Raw genomic sequence first — 14,571 nt, 5'->3', positions numbered from 1 at the left:
GCGCTAGCTCAGTTAGCGCACTAATTTAGCATAGTGTAAAGGCAGCTAGCCAGTTAGTGGCCCAATCTAGTGCGATCGCAAGTGCTCTGCCGCACTAGCGCTAACTAGCGCACTAGAACGCATAGTGTAAATGGTTTTAGCTCGCTTAGCGCTTACTGTGCAAGGTCAGTTGTCGGCCCGCCACCGACGCACTCGAACGTATGGATGTTTTATTTATTGTATTTCAGTTCAAAATGACGCAGCCGCAGACTAGGGAAAAGGAAGTACTGCTAAACATGATTGAACTTTATAAGGACATGCCATTTTTATGGGATAAAAAACATATACATACAGTGTGTAAGTCCAATACGGGCAATAAATTAAACCAGGTATAAGAATTTACCCGTCTAATCATTAATTAAAAAGTTTTTTAAAGTTACACTTAATATGACTCCGTAATTAATTTTTTTCACATGTACCAAGCAGCAATGTACTGCAAACAATTACGAGATACGAGCTTTTTATTGTAACTGCTAACAAGCGTTGACAGTTACTTTAAAAAGCTCGTATCCCGTAACGTGTGGTGTATTACATTGCGGGCCGAATTATTTTGTATGGTTAAAATTTTCATTGCATTTCTAAGTAAAATGTATCTGAATATACTTTTTAGGTCCTATGCTAACCACCGTTTAAATATTCGCCCGTATTGGATTTACACACTGTAGATTACAATTAAAGAGTTTTATTCGTGAAAATTGAACTAGACAACAGTGTTAAAACGATGCCAACTTTTTGATGTTTTGATGGTGCCATGATATACTAGCTCTGTTTGGAAGATGAGGTTCGATTCGAACGATGATCACTGCCGAAATGAAAATAGGATACCTACTAACTAGCGTCGCTAGCTAGTGTAGTGTAATGAACAAGCTCTTTTTTTATCTCGCCTAGCGACACTTAATTAGCGCTCTGCAAATTGTATAATGTAATGCCCGCTTTAGTGATCTGAATGCTCATCATTTATAGTGTATGACGTTGTTGGCTGTCAAATCGAATATGCCGATGATAGGTTGGCCAGTAGAAGTAGGTTTTAACTGTCAATCCTACAAAATAGATAGTGTCAAATTCTTGTTTTTTGTGGAATTTTATGCCCTATGTGCTAACTCTAATCCAAATTTAATAGAAGAAATCTAGAGACAGGTAAAACCTAGGCTGGCGACTGCTGGCTACCTTGGTCAACCTTTGACAGTTGCCAACCCCATTTTGTCTCCCTATCCGTCATTATAAATATTTTTGTTTATTAGAAAAAGACAAACCTGAACAGAGGTTTGCTTTGTATTGTCTGGCTCGAAGGAACACAAAATTTAAAGATACAGGATTTAAATCTCCAAAGTAAGCAACTATAGTTCGTTTTTTTTAGCATTAGAAAAAAGGTAACCAATCTTGATGTGTCTTTTAATTGAAAAACATGTTTTAAAAATAAGTCACGGCAAATATGTTCTTCTGCTTTCATAAGTATAAGTTACTGATTTTTAAAAAGCGTTTTTCAATTAAAAGACATGTCAAGATCGCTTACCTTCTTTCTAATGCTAAAAAAACGAACTATAAAAAGATGCGTAATATTGTCAACTTTCTTTCAGGTCAAATCGCTGGCTAACTCTCCTTGGGAGCTTGACATCGTCTGCACAAAGATACTTTCTAAAACAATTCACATGGATAATTATATTCAAGTAAGGTCTAAAAAAACGAATAACTTTGTAACAATATTTTTGAAATAATAATTATAATTTATGCCTATATACGTCCCACTGCTGGGCACAGGCCTCCTCTCATGCGCGAGAGGGCTCGGGCTATAGTCCCCACGCTAGCCCAATGCGGATTGGGGACTTCACATACACCTTTGAATTTCTTCGCAGATGTATGCAGGTTTCCTCACGATGTTTTCCTTCACCGAAAAGCTAGTGGTAAATATCAAATGATATTTCGTACTTAAGTTCCAAAAAACTCATTGGTACGAGCCAGGATTTGAACCCGCGACCTCCGGATTGAAAGTCGGGCGTCATATCCATTCGGCCACCACCGCTTTTCGAAATATTATTTTAAAAGTATTGTTTATAGTCCTCCTTCTTGAATAATCGTTCAATTAAAGGTACGGAGTTACAGCAAATAAATAACTGCCAAAATAATGACTGCATTGAAAATAGATCTCATACTAGATGTAACATATACTCGTATCAATCAATCTAGTATAACGTGTATGCGGTCAGGCAGCATAATTTGAAATGATTAGTGTCCGACCGAAAGCGGGATTTTTACCGAAACCGAAGGATGTTTTGCTCTATACAGTTTCGGCCTAAACACGATTATTACGCTGAAACGACCAAAGTTTCGGCTGAAACCGAAACTTTGGTCGGGCACTATTAAAATAGTACTTCGTTTTTTTTTTAGCATTAGAAAGAACTAAGCAGAAGAAAGCTTGTGGTTCCAAATCAAGCACTTTTTGCGGAAAAATTTTGAAGTAACAATTAAAGAGCCCGATAAAAACTGCACGCTTACTTCTGTAGAGTTCTTTCTAATGCTATAAAACGTAGTAATAGAAATGATTTCCATTTGTTAGCGTCGTATGATGTGGTCATATAGTCGTATTTTACGTCCAAAACGTCTATGTACGTATATTATGTTAGCGGGAAAGACGATGCGTATTAAATAGATTTTTAAGTGTCATATCAGATTATATAATTATTATTGAATGTTATCTCTGCTGCCAATTAGCATTAAGTCCCGTGGAACTTCCACGGTGGAAGGATCAATTTGCACAATATTAGTCGACGAAAGCAGTTTGTCAATTTTCGACTGTATTTCAATGATATGAAGGTTCAAAATGAGCAAATTTTGCTTTATGCGTTTGAAGATGAAATAAGAGTGAAACGAGTAGCTAATCTTGCACAATACTTTTAATGCGTGTAAGGCAGCTTTGTATCATATAATATTGCGTACTTAAAGCGAAACGAATGCTCACTACATATCTATATACAAGAATATGACAGCGCATTGATCGCATTAACCTTATGTTGCTTTACAATAATGACCTTTATGACTATATAGATTAAGTCTTTTTGATGTACTTACTCTTGTAACGTTAATTTGGGGTTAGCGAGTGCCTTATGTATAGTTATATACATTTATATGTTAGCGTAGGAACGCCGTTCGAGCTTAAAGTACAATGAATTTACATACAGATGTAGTGCATAATTGTTTTCCATCGTATTTTCTCGGTTATGTTCGTATTTGTCATGCTACTTCAGTCAACCTCAGTACTTTTGTACCGAGAGTGACTGAAATAGCAAGACATACGAACGTTTCCGTGAAAATACGATGGAACATAATAGGGTATTTGACTACTAGTCAAATCAGTTTCCTTTTTAGGGTTCCGTAGCCAAATGGCAAAAAACGGAACCCTTATGGATTCGTCATGTCTGTCTGTCTGTCCGTCCGTATGTCACAGCCACTTTTTTCCGAAACTATAAGAACTATACTGTTGAAACTTGGTAAGTAGATGTATTCTGTGAACCGCATTAAGATTTTCACACAAAAATAGAAAAAAAAACCAATAAATTTTGGGGGTCCCCATACTTAGAACTGAAACTCAAAAATTTTTTGTCATCAAACCCATACGTGTGGGGTATCTATGAATAGGTCTTCAAGAATGATATTGAGGTTTCTAATATATTTTTTTTCTAAACTGAATAGTTTGCGCGAGAGACGCTTCCAAAGTGGTAAAATGTATGTCCCCCCCCCCCTGTAACTTCTAAAATAAGAGAATGATAGAACTAAAAAAAATATATGATGTACAGTACATTACCATGCAAACTTCCACCGAAAATTAGTTTGAACGAGATCTAGTAAGTAGTTTTTTTTAAATACGTCAATAATCCCCTAAATACGGAGCCCTTCATGGGCGAGTCCGATTCGCACTTGGCCGCTTTTTTTTTAATGTCAAAACGATTTTGCTACTATGGAATTTATATGAATCCCTAGCATGTGACGTCACAATCAAATAACCTACTCTTTATAAGTTTTACACGGGTTTTAAAATAGAAATTGTGTCTAAAAATAACTGCTGTCTATGTTTCTCTATTAATCTTCTGGTGCTTTATTTCATGCATGATGTAAAATAATTTATTTTAAATACAGTCAAATACTCTATTATGCATTACATCTGTACTGTACACATGTTTTATACGATTGGTTTTAGCCAGCCAAGCAAAATAGCTGAAAAAAAAATGTGCCGTTTTCAAGCAAAATGTACCACATTATCGCTTACTATAAGAACGAAAATTGCTTGTATCTTTATACGAATAACCTGTCAAAGCGTCCTTATGGCAAGCATCAAAGTGGTATCTTTTGATTGAAAAGGACACATTAATTACTATGTGACCAAAAAGCAACAGCTATGTACTTTGTTTGGCCGAAATAACATTTCGCTTAGTACTGTACTTGCAGCGGTACAGTCAGCAGCAGAAGTTGCTAAGCGGGCGTGGTGTTCAAAATTACCTTGACACGCTCTTATTCTCTTAACAATAAAGTCGCGTCATTATTATTTTGAACGCCTCGCTCGCTTAGCAACATCTGCTTCTGACTGTAGTACCTAGGTATATTATTACTATGTATTTCCTAATGAAATAATATAAATGAATAAATAATGTACTTATTCTTAACAATCGACAATGAGATTTTGTAAAAAGCTCTAAGACTGAATGCTGGTCATGTGTTTACTCGTTTTTTTTTTAATATTGTTTGGAGACCAAATGTTGTGATTCAAAATTAACATTCCCCTCCTGTTTGACAGTCTTGATAATTATTTAATAATTATTGTGGTCTCAAATTATTACTTTTAATGGTTGTATGAAATGACATTATTATTACGTTAGTTAGTTTTGGATTTGTTATAATTTCCCAGTTTTTTGACTTGCCCTTTCGCATTTTAAAGCACATTCGTGTTGGTTGACGTAAATAGTTTTAGATTTCTGTACAAATCTAATAATTTAGTCCGAGTTTAAGTAAAAGACTTAAGAACAGCCCCTCGTCTATGTAGTGGGGGCATACCACGAGTATTTAGCTTAAAATGTAACGCCATTTGAAAATGCTGAGAAAGCGATATCGGGTCTATATTTCATGACTTGGGTAACAAATGTGACGTCCCACGGGTAAAGGTACCTTATGGCCGTTGGCGCTTACGCTATTATTAACGCCGCTCCGCCGCCGCGCGCTATTATTATTGCGGCGCTATGCGACGTAAGCGCCAAGTGCCATAAGGTACCTTTTGCCGGTGAACGTCACAAATGGGCAGTACCTTGGACGGATTTGATTGAGGTAGTTGCCAATGGTGTCATACAGGAAAAAGCGTTACGTAAGCGACATTCTCATGGGATGCCCCAGTGATGGGACTTATGTCTAAACTCGCAGTGCCCGCGGCATCGCCCGCATGGAGCTTTGTCTGTCATTATTCCCTTCCACTCCCTAGGAGGCTGCTATTAGTCATGTCGAAACTAGTGTTACTTTCTACTTGAACGTGCCAAATGTTATCGGAATATGTATTGTAGATTAGCAGTGAAAAAGTAACAGACAGATACATCAGTATAATTATCTAACAGGCCGTAGACAACATGCCAATCGCTAACGCGACTGTCACTGTCACTAATATGGAAGAGTGATAGAGACACAAAGCGATTCGATAGCGAAGCGCAAGCGATTGTCACCTTGGCTAGGCCGCATATTTCATCGCACAAGACAAGCTTAATTTACATAATCTAAGGGGCACTTTTTGAGTATTTAACTAGTAACGTTCTGAATAACTCTAGCGTCGATGGACGCGACGAATCATCACCAAATATCGAGTGTTCATGTAACCAAATTGTTTATTTGATTGTTATTCTACTTATGATAAGGTGCTTCCACTTTAGAGTAGCTGACAGACAACTGAATTATAATAGACGTGTCTAGATAAGTTTTATTTATGGCTAACTCAATAGCTATTATTTTAATCTATATCCACAGCACCGCACACCGCAGTTACATTGTAGAGCACTAGTTCTGTGCCAAAAGTTCCACCTAAGTTCTCAAATATCTTTAAACCGAACAAAACGCGTTTATTACGACAGATATGACCGCTAGGTGGCGCAAGCGCGAGCAGGCGTACGTTCCATAGGGGGGCGCGGCAACTACTACTGCTAGACACCAAAATTGGTGTTTTGCGCATGTACTTGTAGCGACGCGACGAAAACGCTGAGTGAGCCACGCCTGCCACCGGACTACAATATAATTATGCGCGTGCGGTCAGGCGTGTCTCACTCCGCGATTTCGTCGCTTTGCTACAGGTAGCTAAAAGTACATCCGTTCGGCCCCAATTTTGGGGAAAGCCATAAGCCGCGCGTGGCGCTGTCGCCACCTAGCGGCCATATCTGTGCTGATCGTAACAGACGCGTTTTGTTAGAGAGTGAGTCTTCTGTACTTAGTACTATTATTTATTCTGTGGTGCGGTAGAGATAGGAACATGCGGGTCAAAGTACGAAATACTTCGTTCTTAGCGCCCTTACTTTAATCAACTTGAGCGTCTATTATAGTTCTTTTGTCTGTGTTATAGTATAGATAAGCGTAGTATGTAGTAACCGTGACGTCCATTTACAATATAATAGCAGTTTTCTTGTCGGTTAAAATGATTAATTTAGTTCAAGTGCAAGCTTGATAATGATAATGTTACAATTAATATAATTTGCTCACCTGTTTGTCTGTACAATTAATTCTTATACTTTTGTACTGTTGATGCCATTTATTATTTCTGGAAATAAGTATGTTCAACTAGTTTAAGTAATAAATTGATATAGATGTCATATATTAAAGAAAGAGTGACGAAGCCCTCCAGTGGTGAAGGCCGGATTCGAACCGGCGTCTTTAGCAATCCGGGGTAACGCCTTGAACCCTTTGGCCACCCCGCCACGGTGGAACCCGTCCCAATTTCTCGACTATATGCTATCTTACTAAGACTAGGCGTCTTTAACTTAGGCGTTTAGTTTAAGTTAGCTTGTAATTGCAGATTATTGTTACATCATGATATGAAATTGTACAGGGTGTGAAATACTTGGCCATTTCGGGCGAGTTGATTAGGATTTTTACTACTCTGTTACGGCAAAACAGTATCTTTACAACCTAGATATTCTGTTTTGCTGCAATATGGCAGTTTTGAAGGGCTTACTGGAGTAGTTTGGGAACAACTTCAAAATTGCGAAATTAATGATCACGCGAATTCAGGGTTGGTACCATAACTACAGTTGTTCAGTATGACGTATACACTTACCTAGAAGAATATGGCTAAGGGTTAAACACGTTTAAGTACACCTGTATCCTGTATGTGGCTTTGCAAACTAATATGCACCTTAGAATAAATTTAAATTTAAAAGTGGAAAAATTACTGTCCTGGGTGAGACTTGAACTCACGGCCTCTGGAAAAAATAAAATAATAATAGGCACCTTATGCAGTTGCCATAAAGTACTTTTTGATACGAAAAGATATATATTAGAAAACAGTAGCATATTGCAACCAGACACTTGCCCATTACCGACTTTTTATAGATTATATGTTAAGTTATCATACTCAAAATATGCTGAAATCGCTAGCGATCACCAGTACAAAAGTTTTGTTTAGTTAATATAAGGATCTACGCTCATGGACAAATTCAGAGGAACGCAAAAAAAGTTTAATTACGTACTAATTTTGGAATTACTTTAGGTGCTGTAATCCAGTAATTAAATCTTTTTTTGCGTTGCTCTAATTTTGTCCATGAGTATATTATTATATTGTTTACGCTCGCAGCGTCTATGTACAGAAAGATATTTATACAGTTTGAGTTTTATACATGTTGTTTAAGTTTAAGTGTAGCTTCAAAACTCGGTGCTATTCGTCTTAGGAACTTGAAAATAAATAATCTTCCTCGTATTTAATATGTCCAATAATGAACTGAGAATTGTTCTCTAGAGCAGCAGTTGCTTTAACTTTGAAAGGCCCTTGTACTTATTTTTTAGTCAATAAATAGTTCTGTTTGTAAACGGTTATTTTTATTATACAACAAAAATACACTCTTTTGTTATGCCTGTATAAGGCCGAGGGAATATATTTCTCACCTGATTTTGAACTTTACCACAAAGTGATAGGGTTCAATTTGGCATAATTCCTGACACCCTTATGCCTTAAACTCTTATGACATGACCTTACTGTATATACTTAGTCGTAATGACTCTGGCGGGTATGGGACACATTAGTCAAATATGTAGAGTCCCATGAAAGTTGAAAGTTTTCCCACGCCGTGCGTTATCGTCGCTTGTGTTTCCCTCATTACGCACTTCGCACATAGACAATACTGTTATAGCAACCTTCAAGGTTTAAATTTCTAGTTTATATGATTTGTCGAGGTTTCATAGCCTTTAATTGCTTCTTGAACCCGTCATTAGGTCGTATGGCAGGTCGCTTCTCCTTGACCAAGCGATATGCGTCTTCAAACTCCATCCCTTTGTATTGCATAAGGTACGCAATCGCAACAGTTGAAGTGCGAGAAACGCCGGCGTTGCAGTGTACCAAAACATTCTCACCACGACACACTGACTCGTGGACAAATGGTAAACACTCTGTTAACATTTGTTTAACATCAGTCTCTGGTAAATCTAAACACTGTACAAATTTATGTCCGACGTTCACCTCAGCATTTATTCCTATACTAAGCACATTTTTAATGTCATATTTTGTTAATATATCATCAACAGTGCAGTCCTGAGATCCTATATACAAATGATCTGTCACTAACACGGGTATATTGTCAGGTTTGTTATCCACCACAAAGCCATAAGTCGAGGAGATCTCAGTCTTTTCCCCGTTTCGTTCTATGAACCGCTGTCCAGCAGCGTTTGTGACCACAGTTTCTCTAACTTTGAGTTTATTCTTTTGTTTCTGTAATTCGATTAGAAAACTCATTTTTTCGCCACTGTGCTTAGATTTGTGTGCGTTGTTCTAATGCACCCCAAGACCGCAGACAAAGGCCCTTTGAGCCACTCCAGCTCAGATTTTTAGATTTCAGTCACACATTCAATGTACTACAAGTTACTTTGAAACTAATACCTACTGCATGTGTTTTTACTGTTACGCGTAAATGGCTCTGGGAAAATGAACTCTCTGTGTTCCTGATCTTGTTAGGACAGATTTTTTCTTTATTTACGAGCTGGTGGTACTTTCCTTTACCTAAATTGAAAAATGTAGTTTTTATAGTTTGATTGCTTATTCACTTTCTTTCTCACTACAGTAATTCTTTCTTACTACAACTCCTTTAGGAAGTTCATTCTTCCTCACTATCACTGTCTTCCACTTGACTATCTCCACTATCCGTATAGATTAGATCCTCCGGGTGATACTCGACGTTGCAGAGATACAGTCCTTGCGGCGGGCAGTTCTGTATGAAGTTGTGCCAGGAGTGCTTGGAGGGGACCTGCAGCATAAGCTTTATCTCGTCGGCGGGCAGCTTGCCCACTGCTACGCTTATCAGTGTGCCCATCATCCGGCGGATCTGCAAGCATTTTGATATATGTACTATTTGAAAATGATTTGGAAATTAAAAAGTATAGTGAGACATATTTCTGACAAGATTCATTTTTTAGGGTAAAAACGGGACCCTATTACTAAGACTCCACTATGTCCGCTTGTCTGTCACCAGGTTGTATCTCATGAAGCGTGATAGGTAGACAGTTGAAATTTTCACAGATGATGTATTTCTGTTGCCCCTATAACAACAGATACCTACTAAAATGTACGGAACCCTCGGCGGGCGAGTCCGACTCGCACTTGTCCGGTTTTCTAATACTTACAAGTTTGTGGCATGTTATTAACATAAATCCAGACATTAGTGGGAAGGTACATTAGGTACTTACTATTGAGCAGGTATAGGTACTCGCGTAGTAGTCCAAAATATCGTAACAGTTTTGAATGATTCACGGTTAGTTTCACTAGACTTATATCGACGTAGTTACGAGTTAGTAAGGTAATCACGGTTCATATCCCGTTCGATATAAGTCAAAATATCGTAGCCGCAAATTTGACAGCTGAACTAGACGGCGCCTTGCAGGCCCGTGGCCCTCAAATCACAGTTTTATTTTAGAGATCTACCTGTGCCTAAGATCTTGTATCTCTGTCGTTTTATATACCCACCTGATTATGCACAAACGCCCTAGCCTTGAACTCCACATCCCAGTAGTCCCACACACTGTCCCTCGGGTAACTAGTTATCAGCGGAGTCCCCGGCCTCACTAGTATGTGTTTGATCTCGCGTCGGTTGTGCTTGTGTTGTTTCAGTTTGTCGAAGCGCTTGAATGTTGTGAAGTCGTGGAGCCCGACGAAGTGTTCGCAGCCCGCTTTGAACCGCTGTATGTCGAACCCCGGTGCTCTGAAATGGAACAGCAGTGTGGAATAGAGCGGACTGGACGCACGTGACCCCTCAGCGCGGCAAGTCGCGCGGACCACCGAGCTACTCGATAAAAATGTATATGAATGAATCTGGTTCAATGGGGTTAAGAAATGAATTTGTATTGCGAAAACCAGGAATTCCCGGATTTGGGACGGATTTTGTATAAGAGCACACCCTACTTCCCACATAAATTATTTTAAAGTTTCTTTTATAAGCATACCTTATAAAATGGCACCTCCTCCACTCCTCTATAGGTATATGTTGTGCTATGCTCGAGAATTCTGGTAACTCAATTTCTTGCTTCAACACGGCTAACCTGAAACACATAATTTACTATAGTTGTATTTTATCTATTAATTCTATTACCTTATTAGCAACTGCCCTCATCTCATGAGTGACATTTCTACCTTGAGGATGGTTTAACCCCTTCCATACTGGTTGTAAGTATGTTAGTCTTAATCCAGGTTACAACCTATCAGAAATTCAGAACATGCATATTTTCATTTAATATTTAGTGCAGATAAAGATAAGAAATATAGAATCTAAATGGTGGTCATTTTTACACATTTAATATTTATATCCTACTCCTACTCAATTACATATTAAATATAAATTGAATCTAACAATTAAAAATGTTTTATAACCATACCTGTACAAATACGTCCTAGAGAGAGCTTTAAACCTGGCATGGAAGTTGTCCGACACTCTCAAACAGTCCTTGAGGTAGATTGGTGTCTCAGTTCTCAGGAAGTGTTTGTTCAATTTAAATGTGATCTGATGTGGTTCGTAGATCTTGCTGCCATAGCGGTCCAGGTCGAAGTGGGCGCTTGAGTTTAAGGCATGCACCCCACCATCTGTTCTGTAAATGATAAATTACCCACGGGTAAAGGTACCTTATGGCGGTAGGCGCTTACACTATTATTAAGGTCGCTCCAATACTATTGCAGTGCTATGCGACGTAAGCGCCAGCCGCCATAAGGTCCCTTTTTCCGTGGAACTTCACATATTTGTTTAAAGATCAAGTGAATGCAGTAGGCCAGCAGCCATACCATAGCAAATTTGCCATGAAGTCATTTTAATTTGCTATGGTATGGTGGGTTATTTACAATTGCATTAATTTCATTTGCTGCTGTAGCATATGGAGTTGAGTTTATCAATCTTTACAGTACTAGCTTTTGCCCTTGTCTTTTCTAGGATAAAAAGTATATTATGTTCTACATAGAAACATAAAAGCATGCTTGGGCACTTTTTATAAATATAATCGGCCATTTACTGGTCCAGTACCTCATCTTTGTATACATAATTATTATTTTATATCAGCAGGAACTTACCGGCTAGACAATACAACGTTAGGGTAGTTCAAAGAACGCAGTCCCAGCAGAGCTAGTTCCAGCCGGCCCTGTACGCTTTCCGTGTCTGTGTAGTTCTTCCCATCTTTCAACCAAAGCTTCTCCGAGGACCTGCGTTTAGGAAGTAGTTGCACATGGAGTATCGAGAACAACAATGCCTCGCTAAGAACTGAGCGGATTATTTAGGCTACAAACCTGAAAGTCGACCCAATATATGAAAAGAATGTTAGGTATCTGGCTTTCATACTCAAATGCACACAGAAAAATTGTTGTTATTAATGTTTTATGTCACGAAATAAGCAAATAAGTATTTACTTTTACAGGTTAGTTCCCCAGCTGATTTTAGTTTTGACGGGTATGAGACACTATTCAACCTAGATTTTTGAGATTTTTTAAATGATGGTCAACTTTCTTTAAACAATTGAAAAAACGCTTTAAAGACGTCAGTGGAAGCTATTTGAGAGTACATTTAAATTGCTAGTCTTTAACGTATTTGTTAGTGTTTTTGCTTTTTTCCCCTTTCACTGACGTCGTAAACAGCAGTTTACTTGACAGTTTTATTCAGTCAGTCGAAAAATGGCTCGACGGACGTGGCATATGTTTACTGTGATAACACTAATATTTACGATTTTATCACTCGTTGGGGATGTAAGTACTTCATCACCGGCACCATGGTACGAGAACCTGCCCGCGGTGACCATGGATTACAAAGTTCACATCGACGCGGGCAAAGAAGACTGTTACTTTCAATACGTGCAGCCGGGAGCCACATTTTACGCCAGCTATCAGGTAATTAGCAATTATTGTCGCTTTCAGGCATGTGCTATGTTATCGCATAGCTTTCCGGTTTAATTGACAGGCGTGGCGGTAATCTTGTTAAGGTTTATGTTGTAACAGAGCAGTTTATTAATGCACTTTCTAATTTGTTCTAAGGTGTTGAAAGGAGGTGATGGCATGTGCGGGTTCGCGGTGCGGCACCCTAACGGGCAGATCGTGCACCCGTACGAGTGGCGGCAGAGCGCGGAGTACGCGGACCAGTCGTCATCAGGGGGCTACTACGCCGTGTGTATCGACAACCAGTTCTCGCGGTTTGCGGGCAAGCTGGTCAACCTGTACCTGTCGGTGATCCGCTACGACATGTGGGAGAAGTACGCCAAGGAGGTGGAGGAGCTGGACATGAACATTAAGAACTTTACTGTAAGTTTCATTCATAAAACTGTGATTGACCTCATTGAAAGCAGAGTACAGTTGCCACCCCATGGCATCATGTGGTGCTTACTAATATCTGAACACAACTATTTTTAATATGCAGTGTATTGCAGTTCTTGTAATACTTACAAAGGTTTTATGTTGGTCATTGCATATTTGTGACTAAGTCACAACAATTTATTTAGTAGAGAGAGTTGGTCAAGACCTCACCATGATTACAATATTGTTTCCAGTCGTCCATCCAGCTGGTGGAGCGCAACATAAATGACATCCTGCAGTACCAGTACCACTCGCGCGCGCGCGAGTCCCGCGACTACAACCTGTTGCAGGACAACAACACTTATGTGCTCAGGTGAGTTAGGGTCTACATTTATAAAACCTGGCCAAATTTGTTTGTAACAATTTGCCTTTGCAGCCTAATCGTGAAATAGATACAATAACAAAAAGAAGTATAAAAACAATAGTTGTTTGGGATTAAACTGTAAAAGATGAGGAAACTCAAAAAAATAAAAACAATAAATTCATAAAAAGTGTAAGTTTTGTACCATCAAAGTAGGTGTGCCAATTAACTAGGATGTCATAAAAAGGTATATTTTCCGTGTGCGCGATTTTGTATCGTATACAGCTTATACAAGGTACTAAATCGTGAGGACGTAAGGCAAACGTAGGGTTATTAAAGAAGAAATTTTCAAACACCTTACATGCGAGTCTATAATCATAAAATAATTAATTTCATTGTTTTTTAGGTGGTCATTCATCCAGATTCTGGCCATCACTGCGACAGGGACATTACAAGTTTACTTTTTAAGGAAACTCTTCGAAGTTAAGGACAACTCTTCAAAAACAAGAATATAAATAGAGTAAGAGAAACACATCTCAGACAAAACAGCCTGTTCACTTGCGCCGCTCTAGGCCTTATCAGGGTTAGACTTAACACATGTGAACATTAGTCATAAATGTGTAGACTGTTTTGTCTGGGCGTTTATATTGTAAAAATGCATTTGTTATCAGAATTTTAATATGTTGACTGACTCTAACATTCCTTCTTGATTAATTTCCAATGAGTACTAAATGGTGCATGTATTGATTTCTTTTTCTAGGTTAACTTTTTTGTACCTACATCAAATATGGCCTTTTTGTCTTTTCTTTTTGATTATTCTATTATTTTGATATGACTTGCAAGGGATTGATGATTTATTATACATATAAAATGTTTTACAAGCTAGTCTGAGAAAATCACTTTGTGCTCATTAGTCTTAATAATCTTCTATACTTTGTCTTTATTGGCCGTATTCATGTTTAAATCTTTGAATGCCAAGAAATCTAAGGACTGTCAAAGAGGTAACGAAACGTATTACAAAATGAGCGTTTTCCAAAAACAGTGTACATTTCATTCATGTCTTCAAAATATTGACTTCTTGGGCTCATTTTACTCAGAATCATTTGTACATTCACGCCTCATACATGAAAAAATGTGTCCCAAAATTTTGTATGAAAATTTTTTTTTCCAGTGCGTCACGTTCATACAAATAAAA

The 14,571-nt window shown here is 38.3% G+C and overlaps 3 protein-coding genes across 3 annotated transcripts; 1 reads left to right on the top strand and 2 right to left on the bottom strand.

The window, feature by feature from the left end:
• Positions 1–8,425: 8,425 nt before the first annotated feature.
• On the bottom strand, positions 8,426–9,026 carry LOC134649280 (dual specificity protein phosphatase 19). The gene has a single exon (XM_063504005.1). The coding sequence runs from the start codon at positions 8,996–8,998 to the stop codon at positions 8,426–8,428; it is 573 nt and encodes a 190-aa protein (XP_063360075.1). The 5' UTR covers positions 8,999–9,026.
• Positions 9,027–9,320: 294 nt separating this feature from the next.
• On the bottom strand, positions 9,321–12,171 carry LOC134649279 (tRNA pseudouridine synthase-like 1). Its single transcript, XM_063504004.1, has 6 exons — positions 12,023–12,171; positions 11,810–11,938; positions 11,128–11,337; positions 10,699–10,794; positions 10,223–10,457; positions 9,321–9,584 (listed from the first exon to the last, which is right to left on the bottom strand). The coding sequence occupies exons 1-6, from the start codon at positions 12,070–12,072 to the stop codon at positions 9,357–9,359; spliced, it is 948 nt and encodes a 315-aa protein (XP_063360074.1). The 5' UTR covers positions 12,073–12,171; the 3' UTR covers positions 9,321–9,356.
• Positions 12,172–12,367: 196 nt separating this feature from the next.
• On the top strand, positions 12,368–14,155 carry LOC134649278 (transmembrane emp24 domain-containing protein 5). Its single transcript, XM_063504003.1, has 4 exons — positions 12,368–12,616; positions 12,761–13,024; positions 13,270–13,388; positions 13,783–14,155. The coding sequence occupies exons 1-4, from the start codon at positions 12,404–12,406 to the stop codon at positions 13,889–13,891; spliced, it is 705 nt and encodes a 234-aa protein (XP_063360073.1). The 5' UTR covers positions 12,368–12,403; the 3' UTR covers positions 13,892–14,155.
• The last annotated feature ends 416 nt before the right edge of the window (positions 14,156–14,571 follow it).

This window comes from Cydia amplana, chromosome 6 (genome assembly GCF_948474715.1).
Source record: "Cydia amplana chromosome 6, ilCydAmpl1.1, whole genome shotgun sequence".
NCBI lineage: Eukaryota > Metazoa > Arthropoda > Insecta > Lepidoptera > Tortricidae > Cydia > Cydia amplana.
The sequence above is the reverse complement of the archived record's forward strand: the minus strand, read 5'-3'. Positions and strand labels throughout refer to the sequence as shown.

Coding starts and splice junctions, on each gene's coding strand:
- LOC134649280 (XM_063504005.1), bottom strand. CDS start 8,998: ATGAGTTTTCTAATCGAATTACAGAAACAAAAGAATAAACTCAAAGTT.
- LOC134649278 (XM_063504003.1), top strand. CDS start 12,404: ATGGCTCGACGGACGTGGCATATGTTTACTGTGATAACACTAATATTT. Junction 12,617..12,760: donor CATTTTACGCCAGCTATCAG/GTAATTAGCAAT, acceptor ATTTGTTCTAAG/GTGTTGAAAGGAGGTGATGG. Junction 13,389..13,782: donor AACAACACTTATGTGCTCAG/GTGAGTTAGGGT, acceptor ATTGTTTTTTAG/GTGGTCATTCATCCAGATTC.
- LOC134649279 (XM_063504004.1), bottom strand. CDS start 12,072: ATGAAAGCCAGATACCTAACATTCTTTTCATATATTGGGTCGACTTTC. Junction 11,939..12,022: donor TATATTGGGTCGACTTTCAG/GTTTGTAGCCTA, acceptor TCCTAAACGCAG/GTCCTCGGAGAAGCTTTGGT. Junction 9,585..10,222: donor GGGCGTTTGTGCATAATCAG/GTGGGTATATAA, acceptor AAATGCTTGCAG/ATCCGCCGGATGATGGGCAC.